Consider the following 10960-nt stretch of genomic DNA (forward strand, 5'->3'; position numbering starts at 1 on the left):
AGTATTTATAATATTTTATATTTTTATTACTATTTCAAATTTATTTATGCTATTATATAATATATATAGTAAAATTTTAAGTATTCTTTTTAAAGATATACTAAAAAAAACATATATTAATATATGTTTTGTATTAAAAATATTTGTAAATGTAAGTGAGTATTATGGTCTATTTTGTATAAGTGCAATCCAAACTTTAGTTTAATATATTAAAATTTCAAGAATCTCTTAAAATAAAAATTTAAAAACGTTTATATTTTTCTATCCGTGTGAACAAACACATATGATTGATCTAATAGCTCTCAGACATGACAAAAACTCGATAAATACATGAATTCTACACGAAAAAATTATGAAAAATAATGGTATAAAACGACTCTGATTTTAACTAATTGTTTAGATTTTTGTTAGGGTCCATTTTTATTATTTGCCTCGAACCTTTAAAAAGTTAGGACTGACACTATTTACAAGTTAGGTTGGTCTCTACTAAAGACCTTTTATTTACAAGTTAGGTTGGTCTCTACTAAAGACCTTTTTGTTAGGTGTGGTTTCAAGAGAAATGGAACAAGGCAGCCTGGAATTTAGGCACCAACATTTAGGCACCAAACTATTTCTCAACTAGGAATGATCCTACAAGATGCTTGGGAAGATGTCATGTGGCATTGAACTCATTTGTAAGACCGTCTATAGGTTTTGGAACTCATTGAGTCTGAGGCACGATTGTAGATAACATTTACTTTTTAAGATAATAAGGTGATATGTAAAATCGCCATGACTTCATTTCTTGTACTTATGTTTGTAACCTCAATAAATTAGTAGGGTGTCACTCTTTTACAGAGGTTCTTAACGAGATTAGAGATGACAATGGATACACATGGACACGAGAATTAGTCTTTCACTATCCTCTCTGTTGGATAAATATGATACTTGTGTCTGTTTCATACCTGTGAAAGTATCCAACATAATTCGTGGATTTTGAGATGCCTGTGGATATTTTGAGATATTCATTAGTACTATTATTTAAATAAACTTTTTTTTTGAAAAAAAATATAATTAAGAATTTAATTGAATTACACTGACAATAGTTAATCAGAACTGTTGATAAGTTAGAAATGTTTGATTTTTATTTTAATGTTTTAAAAATAATACAATTGAATAATCATGATGTAGGGATGGTGTAAAATCTGATACACCGGAAATGCATAGCAATTAAACTCTTAACTAAAATTTCTTTATTCTCTTCTTAAAACTATATAAAAATAGTTTCAATTAACATAAAATAATAATAATAAAATAAATCACATTTATTTTGTTTTTTCTTTTACCACATAATTATATTAGACTCAACAAAATAACAATAATAATAATAATAGTTTCATATTTAAAATAATAATAATAATAATAATAATATTAATAATAATAATAATAATAATAATAATAGTTTTACATTCAAAAATATTTAAATAATTTTGACAATTATTAAGAAAAACGAATACCCACGTGTACAAATACCATCAAATTCGTATAGATACCCATGAAGTAATAGGTAATTAAATATCTATTAATTCGTGGATATCTAATAAGCCATCAAATTTGTGTCCGTTACGGGTTTTACTCACATATACATATTTTTTTGCCACCTCTAAACAAGACCCTTATTTGCTAAGCATGTCCTCTTTTACAATTCGAGTGATGGCTACATATGAATACTACCGCAATACCACTGCGCCTCTTGAGTATCGTTTTGCCCTGTGGGATATCATCTAGGATATTATTGCGTCCTCTAAGATATCATCGCGTCTCTAAGGTATCATTGCACCGTTTAGGATAACGCCTTTAGTGGCACCTTAACTTCTTACTAAAAGTCATCGGCCCAAAAGCTCGTTAAAGTTAAATCTTACATTAAGCCTAAATTGAATTGTCATAATAACAGTATACAAGTTAAGGCTTAGCCAAAAATACCACCTCTCCAAAGAGAAAAAATAATGAAACAATTATCACAACATATACCAACAACGATCGATTCTCAGGCACAAGGGAGACATTATCCTCTCCCATAGTGGGTTTGGTCTCACCTAAAAAAGACATCACCTCTTTCTTAGAGGGGCTAATCCGAAGTAGGCGTGATTTCCTACCTTGAAAATGGGGGAACCTCCTCCACAACGACATAATCTTCTTCGGCTTCTTATACAAGTTTTCCATCTTGTACAACCTTGAACAGCCCGAGCTCGCTCAGATCGTGATCGAGATGCAGGAAAAGAACCTAAGCCTTCGCCTTTTGAAAGACCTTATCAAAAGAGTAGAGAAACTTTATACGAGACTCATCAAAGTCGGCTTGTAGCATGCCCTTGGTGATAATATCAACAATGACCATCTTCCTCAAGGCATTTGTCTTATTCCTTGCCCCATCCAACTCATTGTAGCTGCATATCCTTAGGGGGAGTTGTTGTTGCACATCCTCATATTATGTAGGGGAGAAATCCCAATACATTACATTTTGATTGATTGTTATATCACTTTCGTATTTTATCTTTTTTGAGTCTCCCTCATAGATTGACGTTTACCTTGAATTTTAGTAAACAACCGATAATCTTTCAAATAATAATAATTTGGTTGCTTGCTGGATCGACTAGATTGATCCTAGAACATATGTGTCTAAGTTTATGGAATTTGGTGTAGTCTATGTTCAAAAAGATGAAGATTTCGACATGTAAAGAAATGGTTTGTAAAGTAAAAAGGAATGTAAAAGGAGTTCGACAAAAATGATAAAATGCTGGAAAGTAACTTAATTTAAATAACTTTACATTGAATAAAAGAAAATGGTGTTTCATACGCACATTTCACTCAGTGAATCTTTTCTTAACACGCTAGATACTTTGAGTTATATGAGTTTGTACACAACTGAACATAGAAAATTCTAACGTTAGAACCCCTATTTATACTAAATCGAAATAACTGTTTCAAACGGTCATTTTTTCATAAATTGACACGTTTCCAACTGCACACACCTTGTCTTTAAATTGCTTCCACGTGTCTTTCGTTAATGGATAAGGCCAAAAATAATTATTTAGCCTGATTTTCAATTCTATTTCTTCTAGTCGAAATCTCCCTTAGTTCACTTGATATTTCACAAAGTCCCTCAACATGACTGTACCTATATGAACTTCGATCAGTTTTTTGCAGGCCTATATGTCAAAATGAATTTCCAACATATATCTTGTTGAATTAAATATCAAAAGATTAAATAAGTCAGTCTAAATTTATTCCAATCTCTTTAATTATTGCTCAGCATAAACCACGTCGAAAAATCCAACTAACAGATTGTCCCCCAAAAATATCATTTTCGACCCATTAGAGAAAGAGAAATTTTTTTTGAATGTTTTCGACGCAGAGGCATTGTACTGACGTCACAAGTAATTATAGCCACATTTTTTCAAACGTCACATCGAGACGTGCGAGGTTCAGGAGTGTAATCATGATCTCCTATTTCCAAGGAAAAACGTTGGTCACTCAAACAACAACCGTTCGATCACCCTCTAAACGCTTTATATGTGTCCCACACTTTTATCCCAAATGTCAATTTTTTAACACCGAACGGTTTTTTTTATTTCACTATAAAAACCCGTTTCCTTTCACTTCTTCTTTTTTCCTCTTCCAACTCTCTATTACATTTCATATTGTTCTGCAATTTCTCCCCAAAAACCAATTATCTTCTTCAACAACTCTTTGCTTTTTCAACAATGGTGGCCTCCAAATCCAAGAATACCAAGCATGCTAAGAGTTCAAAGGCCATGTTACCTCTTACTAACAAAATTATTGGCCCTCTTCTTAATAGGAATCAAGAGTATGTATTTGAACCTTCGTTTCTAGAAGAAAAAGCTTGTATTTACCATTCACAGGTAACTATCCCTTTCCTCATTTATGGAGAAAATCACGCGTTGACGGGTCCTTTGCCTGACCCTAAGGAAAATGCTAAAAAACCCAAAGAGTTTTTTCCTGCTTATCATCGAATTAAACCGTTAGTTTGCTTAATAAAGTCAACGACTACTGTTGATGAACCTAGCGCCAAATTAATGAATCAAACCAAAGCGTCTATAGCTAAACCCGTCGATGAGACAAAAGAAACTAAATGGTCTAAAGACAACTCTATTGTCGAAAACGACATCGAACACCGGACGCTTTGATGACCTCAACTGACACCGAACGCACTCTGCAAGACTCCTTTACTGGATACATTATGATGTTCGCCAAACGCCATAATTTCTCTTCATTTATGGACCTTTTTGCAAATCGAAATCATGGTCCTAAATGGTTTACCAAAGAATTTCCTCCTTCTGAAATCGACCAAGAGGATGAATCCCTTGCGAAACGGGAAGCCTTTCTTGTTCCAAAGCTGCTCTCAACCCGACTTGGGATCTCCAAGGTGTTAGCTAAAAAATCCATGCTAATATAAATTCGATAGAGCGAGAAGGGTTGAAAAGATGTTTAGAAGAATCAAGTGGAATTGGCAAAGTTTTTGACTAGAAAAGTGGTGAAGAGGACTTCGACATAAAGTTAGATATGAAGGTGTTTATTTCATTAAGACGATGTCGGGACTTAATATATTTTGAAAGAATTATGCTATTTCGATAGAGAAGTTTTGAAACAAGGCTGAGTAACTATTTTTCAGCCTTATCCATTCTTAGAAGACGCATGGAAGCCAGATGTTGGGCGAAACACATGCAAGCAAGAACGTGTCACTCCCTGGAAGAAAGACCGTTAGTTATAGTTCTTTTTATACTAGTATAAATAGGAGTTTTTAGATTAGGATTTGGTGTGTGTTGAAATTACAATAACAATACTCAAAACACTCAAAGTATCTGAGCAAAGTGAGAAACGAGTAACAGAGTGCTATGTATGTATTCAAACACCAGTTTTCATTTATGCAAAGTATTTTTCCATTAGTTTTATCTGTAGCCTTTATTTTCTATTAGAAACTTTAATTTTCCTAGAATTTACATTCAAGCCCATAGTTATCATAGGAATTTCGACCACGTTGAAATTATTATTGTTTACACAGAAAATAACACAACAATCAAACAAACTTCTATCACATGTGTCCTAGAATCAATATAGTCGATCCCGCAAGTAACATATTTGGAATACTTGCGCTTGTTTACCAAATTTCACAGTAAGCAAATTGGCACACCTGGTGGGACAAGTGCTAAGAAGTATACATTCTTTTAGAAATTTTTGCATGTTATTCACAGGTAAACCAATTGGATAATGCTTTTTGGATTTGTGTAAATCACTGATTAAGGCAAGATTTAGAAGCAATAAGACCTGTAATAAAGGGATCTTGCAGATTTGCAATGGTTTGCTACTTGGTTGGGCATGACAATGAACCTCAAGAACAACTTCATGGTTCCATCTTCCTAAATTCGATTCTCTTAGCTCAAGTATGATCAATTCATGCTCTTAGACTTTTTGGAAAGACGAGATCATATACTTCAACTTTCATGTTGGTTGCTTGAAGAAATTCAACTTGGATCCTCATGAAAATTGGTCAAAAAAATGGAAAAAAATGTTTTAACACTTAGAAAAATTTCAAAGTGTTGGAAGATTTTGACAACTTTGAAACTCCATTTTGATCAATTCATATCTTCCCATCTTTATGATATTTTTTACCAAAACTTTTGATAATACTGAAGTATGAAGCATCATATTTGAGTAGAGACCTCGGGCATGAAAAATAGTTAGTTGAGGAAAAAGTTATGAGCTTGCAAAGTAGGTCACTTGAACATGAGATTTTGGTACTTAAAATTTTTCTCTAAAATCCTAATTTCATCTTTTGAAATTTTTTGTTGATTTTCTTGATTAAACTTGATCAAATGGTTTCATTAACCATATTTTCATGATCTTTGACCTTAACAGTTCATGGTTGACCAAAAATTCCCAAAATTCAAAGTTAATTTTTAACAATTGACTTTTTACCTGATGAATTGCAATCTTTTCAATATTAATAAATCAAGATGTTCTAGCCAATCAAATCATATGAGTAGGCTATGATGAAGTACTTGAGGGCCTCGAATCATGTTTTAAGTCAAAAGATCATGCCTTGACCAAAAAGTCAAACTTTCAATGAATTAGGTAAAAACCCTAATTTGTGCACCAAATGAATTTGAAAGTTGATGGTCTTGAATTGAGGCACACTTGAACTTGAGTATTGAGGAGGGAAATCACTTGATCATATGAGAATCTTGAGTCATTTTGAGAGTCACAAAAACCCTGGTTGCTTGAACTCCTTGTTCCAACACACCTACCTTATGAAAGAGGCAAACAAACAAACACATATCTCTTATATCTTGAGGTTTGTGATGATGTATAAATGATCTTTATATGAAATGAATGATGATGATGATTAAATCTCTTTTAGATTCAATGTAAATGAAGTGAGATCTTAGGGTCAAAAATTGGGGTACGACAACAACAAGACTCATGCTACAAGCAAGACGATTTGCTTCAGATAAGTATTGATCAGGAATTAACGGAGCAACACAATAATTATGAAAACGGTGTGCTCAAAGCACCGGTTTAACCTACTGCATCCACACTAGATAGTTCTTATCATTTAGTTTTTCTATAAATTTGTAGTTGAAAGTAGCGAAAGGAATACTCGAGGTTGTAGATGAGAGTATCGATGTTGACAAACTCTCCATTAGAGAAACACGACCAGATTGTAGCAGAAGACGAAAAAAATATTAAAAAATTAAATCTTCATATTTTTAATTCCAAAGATAGCCTAAGAACCGTTTATGAATCCTTGAAATAAACACCCAATTCTTTATTTTTCTAAACAAGGAATCATTTCATGGTTTACTCAAACAAGTTTTACCACTAACTACATTTGTCTAGGGATGACAACGGGGCGGGTCGGGGACGGTTATTACCTCTCCCAAACCCAAATCCGAATCCCAAAACAATCCCCATTCCCCGCCCCAAACTCAAACGGGAATGGAGAATCAAAATCCAAACCCGACCCAAACGGGTTCGGGTATCCCCGCCCCCGCCATCATCCATATAGTAAAATCAATTTTTTTAATAGAAATACTACCTCCGGTCCCAATTATAAGAGAAAATTTGCTTTTTAGATTCATTGGATGATAATTGTATTTGGACTGTATCATGGACCAGATACATTGATCTTTCAATGTATCTAAAAAGTCAAATTTCTCTTATAAATGGGACCAGAGGGAGTATTTTTTTTCTAAAATTAAATTACTTTATAAATAATAAAATGAAACAATTTAAAAAAAATCATATATACATTTCAAATGTTTTAAATAATAAATTTAAATCAAAATATCAAAACTTTAGCTATGTATTTATTATTCTAAATTATCAAAAATATATAATAATATATAGAATGAAATAAATGGGGCGGGTTCGGGGACGGGTTCGGGATGGGTACTAGTGTCCCAATTACCCGACCCAACCCCATATTTTGTAATCGGGGAAAACCCAAACCCGAACTCAAATCCAGTCAAAGCGGGTTTTCCCCGTCAACTTCGGAACAGGTTCGGGTGGATACCCGCTGGTATGGGTTTTGTTGCCATCCCTACATTTGTCTCTGAAACAAGTTTACGCAAAGTCCAAAAATGTTATCCAAATTTGACATCTGTAAGACTCAAACTAAAATGAACTTTGACCCTTCAATCTTCCATTCCACCATCTTCTTCTCTTCTTCCCAAGCACACACTGAGCGTAAATGGTTCATGCTTACCCTCTCTGTTCTTCCCCTTCGTCCACCTTCTCTGATTTCACAACTCGCATTTCATCCCCTAATTCTTTCGCCAACCCCAAATTCCCCAACTTCAATCAAAAATCCCGCAAATTCAAAATCTTTCTCTCTTTCCAACCACCCAATTCTCTTGAAGATGCAAATCACAATGACCCACATGCAAATTCCTCAACTTTATCCAAATCTAAAATCTGGGTCAATCCCAAAATCCTCAGTTCCGGACGGGTTTGGAGCAAAACCCAACACGCCGTCTCTTCTCTCGCCAAATTGGACAAATCTTTTGACCCATCTGATCCTATTGAGCAGCAAGTTTCTGAAATTCTCAAGTGTTTGGGAAACAATGTTGCAGAACGTGATGCAGAGCATGTTCTCCATAACATAGCAAACCCTGAAATTGCGATTCTTGCTCTTGAATACTTCAAAAAGAAGCTTGAACCGGAGAGACATGTTGTTCTTTACAATGTGTTGCTTAAGCTTTTTAGGGAAATTAAGGATTTTGAGAAAGCAGAGAAGGTGTTTGAGGAAATGCTCCAGAGAGGAGTCAAGCCTAATGTTGTTACGTTTTCGACTTTGATTAGATGTGCTTCTCTTTGTTCTTTGCCGCATAAATCTGTGGAGTTGTTTGAGAGGATGCCTTCTTTCCGGTGTGAACCGGATCACAATGTGTCATCGTCTATGATTTATGTTTATGCTCGTATGGGTAATGTTGATATGGCTTTGAAATTATATGATGATGCGAAAAATGAGAAATGGCCTGTTAGGACAGTGGCTTTCTCTGCTTTGATTAAGATGCATGGTGTGTTGGGAAACTATGATGAGTGTTTGAGTGTTTATAAAGATTTGAAGGCTCTTGGTGTTAGGCCGCACCTGACATTGTATAATGCTTTGCTGTATGCAATGGCGAAAGCTAAGAGGCCAAGGGATGCTCAGGGTTTATACGAAGAGATGAAAATGAATGGAATTTTGCCAAATTGGGCAACCTATTCTGCTCTCTTGGAAGCTTATTCGAGAGGACGGTTAAGTAAAGAAGCGTTGCGTGTGTATAAAGAAATGAAGGAAAAGGAGATGAAAATGAATAAATTTCTTTACGGCATGCTTATTGACATGTGTGCTGATGTTGGCTGTGTAGATGAAGCTGAAGAAATATTTGAAGATATGAAGCGTTCCGAGACTTGTGAGCCAAACCTTATTGTATACTCATCCTTGATTAACATGTATTCATGCATTGGGAAAGTTTTGGAGGCGGAAGCCATGTTGAATGAAATGATAAGCCACGGGTTCGAGCTTAATATTTTTGTTCTCACAATGTTTGTTCATTGCTACGGAAAGGCCAGACGAACCGATGATGTTGTGAATATATTTAATAAAATATGGGAGACTGGCATCACTCCCGACGACCGTTTTTGGGATTGTCTTTTGAATGTGATGATCGAACTACCAAAAGAAGAGCTCGGTAAGATAACAAATTGCATTGAGAAAACTAACCCAAAACTTGGTTATATTGTGACATATTTGACGGAAGGGGGCGAGGAAGATGGATATTTTATAAAGGAAACATCAGAACTTTTAAGTTCAGCTAAAGATGATGTAAAGAAGTCCTTGTGCAACAGTCTACTTGATCTTTGTGTCAACCTTGGTGTGCAAGACAGAGCTCGCGACATTCTTGACTTGGGATTGACGCTTAAGATTTATAGCGATATACAATCGAGATCTGAAACTCAGTGGTGTTTGAACCTAAAAAAACTCTCAGTCGGAGCTGCTATGACAGCATTTCATGTTTGGATAGACGACTTGTCTAAGGCTTTTGAATCAGGTGAGGAGCTTCCACAAATACTTGGAATTTGTACGGTCCCTTGGAGACACAGGCGATCGGAGAAAGACTTGGCTAGTGTATTTGAATCATATCTGAAAGAACATAGTGCTCCTTTCCACAAGGCTACTAATATGGATGGCTGGTTTCTTACTACAAGCCAAGATGCCAAGTCATGGCTGCAGTCTAGAGGTTCAATTGATAGAGTTGTTATAGGTTAGCCATTTTCCACAAAGTTTCTATCCATTTTTCTGTACCTCTGGATTTTGGCATTAGATTCAATAGATAATATTTGTATTATTTTGGATTTCTGAAATTGTGAATGATACTAGTATATTCTATGCAACAATCTAATATTCAATTAACTTAAAGAGTTGTTGATCTCATTAGGAATAACTAGAGTAAACTACAGAAACATTTTTGTAACTGACAATAAACTCCATAATATATTTCAACAACTTGTTTAAAATAACAAAATATGGGCCAGGAATAAACTTTGTTGGTTAAGCACACCTTTACCTCGAACGAAACTTGTTGATTTGATTGGTCACACAATATTTTTGAAGACAGAAATAATATTAGAAGGTGGATTGTGGATGATATTTGATCGTTATCTTGCATTGCCCAACTGGATTCCTTACTTTGACACAGAAAATTGCATCATTGATAATACTAGTATGGATTCATATCACTAACATTGGAATGAAATATTATGATAATAGTACTCATTGCTTTTGCATCAGCCACTAGAAAACCAATTAAAGTTGATTTCTTAACTATGGAGGCTTCCTGTGAAAAATATGACAGGGTTTCTGTTGAGTTGAACCTAAAAAAATGGCCAGTTTTTAGCCGCATGAAATTTTGTGGTGGGTGGTTTAAAGAGAAACACAAGATTATATTTATCATGCAAACGTTATGGCATTTTGGGTCAAGAAGGTCTGAGAACCTATTGTGGCGACACAAACATTACAACCATCGTTAGTGGCTGAACCAAATCTGATTGAAAGAAAAACGTCAAAACACAAAACACAACAGGTGTGACAAGTTCTAACGAATTTAGAGAGCAAAACTGATTCTCTTAAGTATGGGGCTGATTAGTTGTTTCTAAAGGAAAACAAAGCTGGAAATTCTCCCAACATATTCTTTTGATGCACTCCTGTCAAAAGAATATGTGAATACAAAGAAGATTAAAGAATATGTGAAGACTATCAAAGATGTGAAAGGCATGTGTTTCTTAAGTTTTTAGTTTATGTTTTGCTGCAAATTGAGTTTGAATGTACTTATAATTATATGTGTAGTTTTAGCCAAAATAAGTCAAAGGGGGAGATTGTTGATTCTCTGAATTATGTGATTGGCATTTATGTTTGGCT

The 10960-nt window shown here is 34.5% G+C and overlaps 1 protein-coding gene across 1 annotated transcript; it reads left to right on the forward strand.

Moving 5' to 3' along the window:
- The first annotated feature begins 7635 nt into the window (after positions 1–7635).
- On the forward strand, positions 7636–10960 carry LOC131637417 (pentatricopeptide repeat-containing protein At4g16390, chloroplastic-like). Its single transcript, XM_058908003.1, has 2 exons — positions 7636–9806; positions 10398–10960. Exons 1-2 carry the CDS (start codon positions 7748–7750, stop codon positions 10412–10414), a joined length of 2076 nt encoding a protein of 691 aa, XP_058763986.1. The 5' UTR covers positions 7636–7747; the 3' UTR covers positions 10415–10960.

This window comes from Vicia villosa, unplaced genomic scaffold, assembly GCF_029867415.1.
Source record: "Vicia villosa cultivar HV-30 ecotype Madison, WI unplaced genomic scaffold, Vvil1.0 ctg.001992F_1_1, whole genome shotgun sequence".
NCBI classification, from domain to species: domain Eukaryota; kingdom Viridiplantae; phylum Streptophyta; class Magnoliopsida; order Fabales; family Fabaceae; genus Vicia; species Vicia villosa.

Bases quoted from the DNA above. Each gene is read 5' to 3' on its own strand.
- LOC131637417 (XM_058908003.1), top strand. From the start codon at position 7,748: ATGGTTCATGCTTACCCTCTCTGTTCTTCCCCTTCGTCCACCTTCTCT.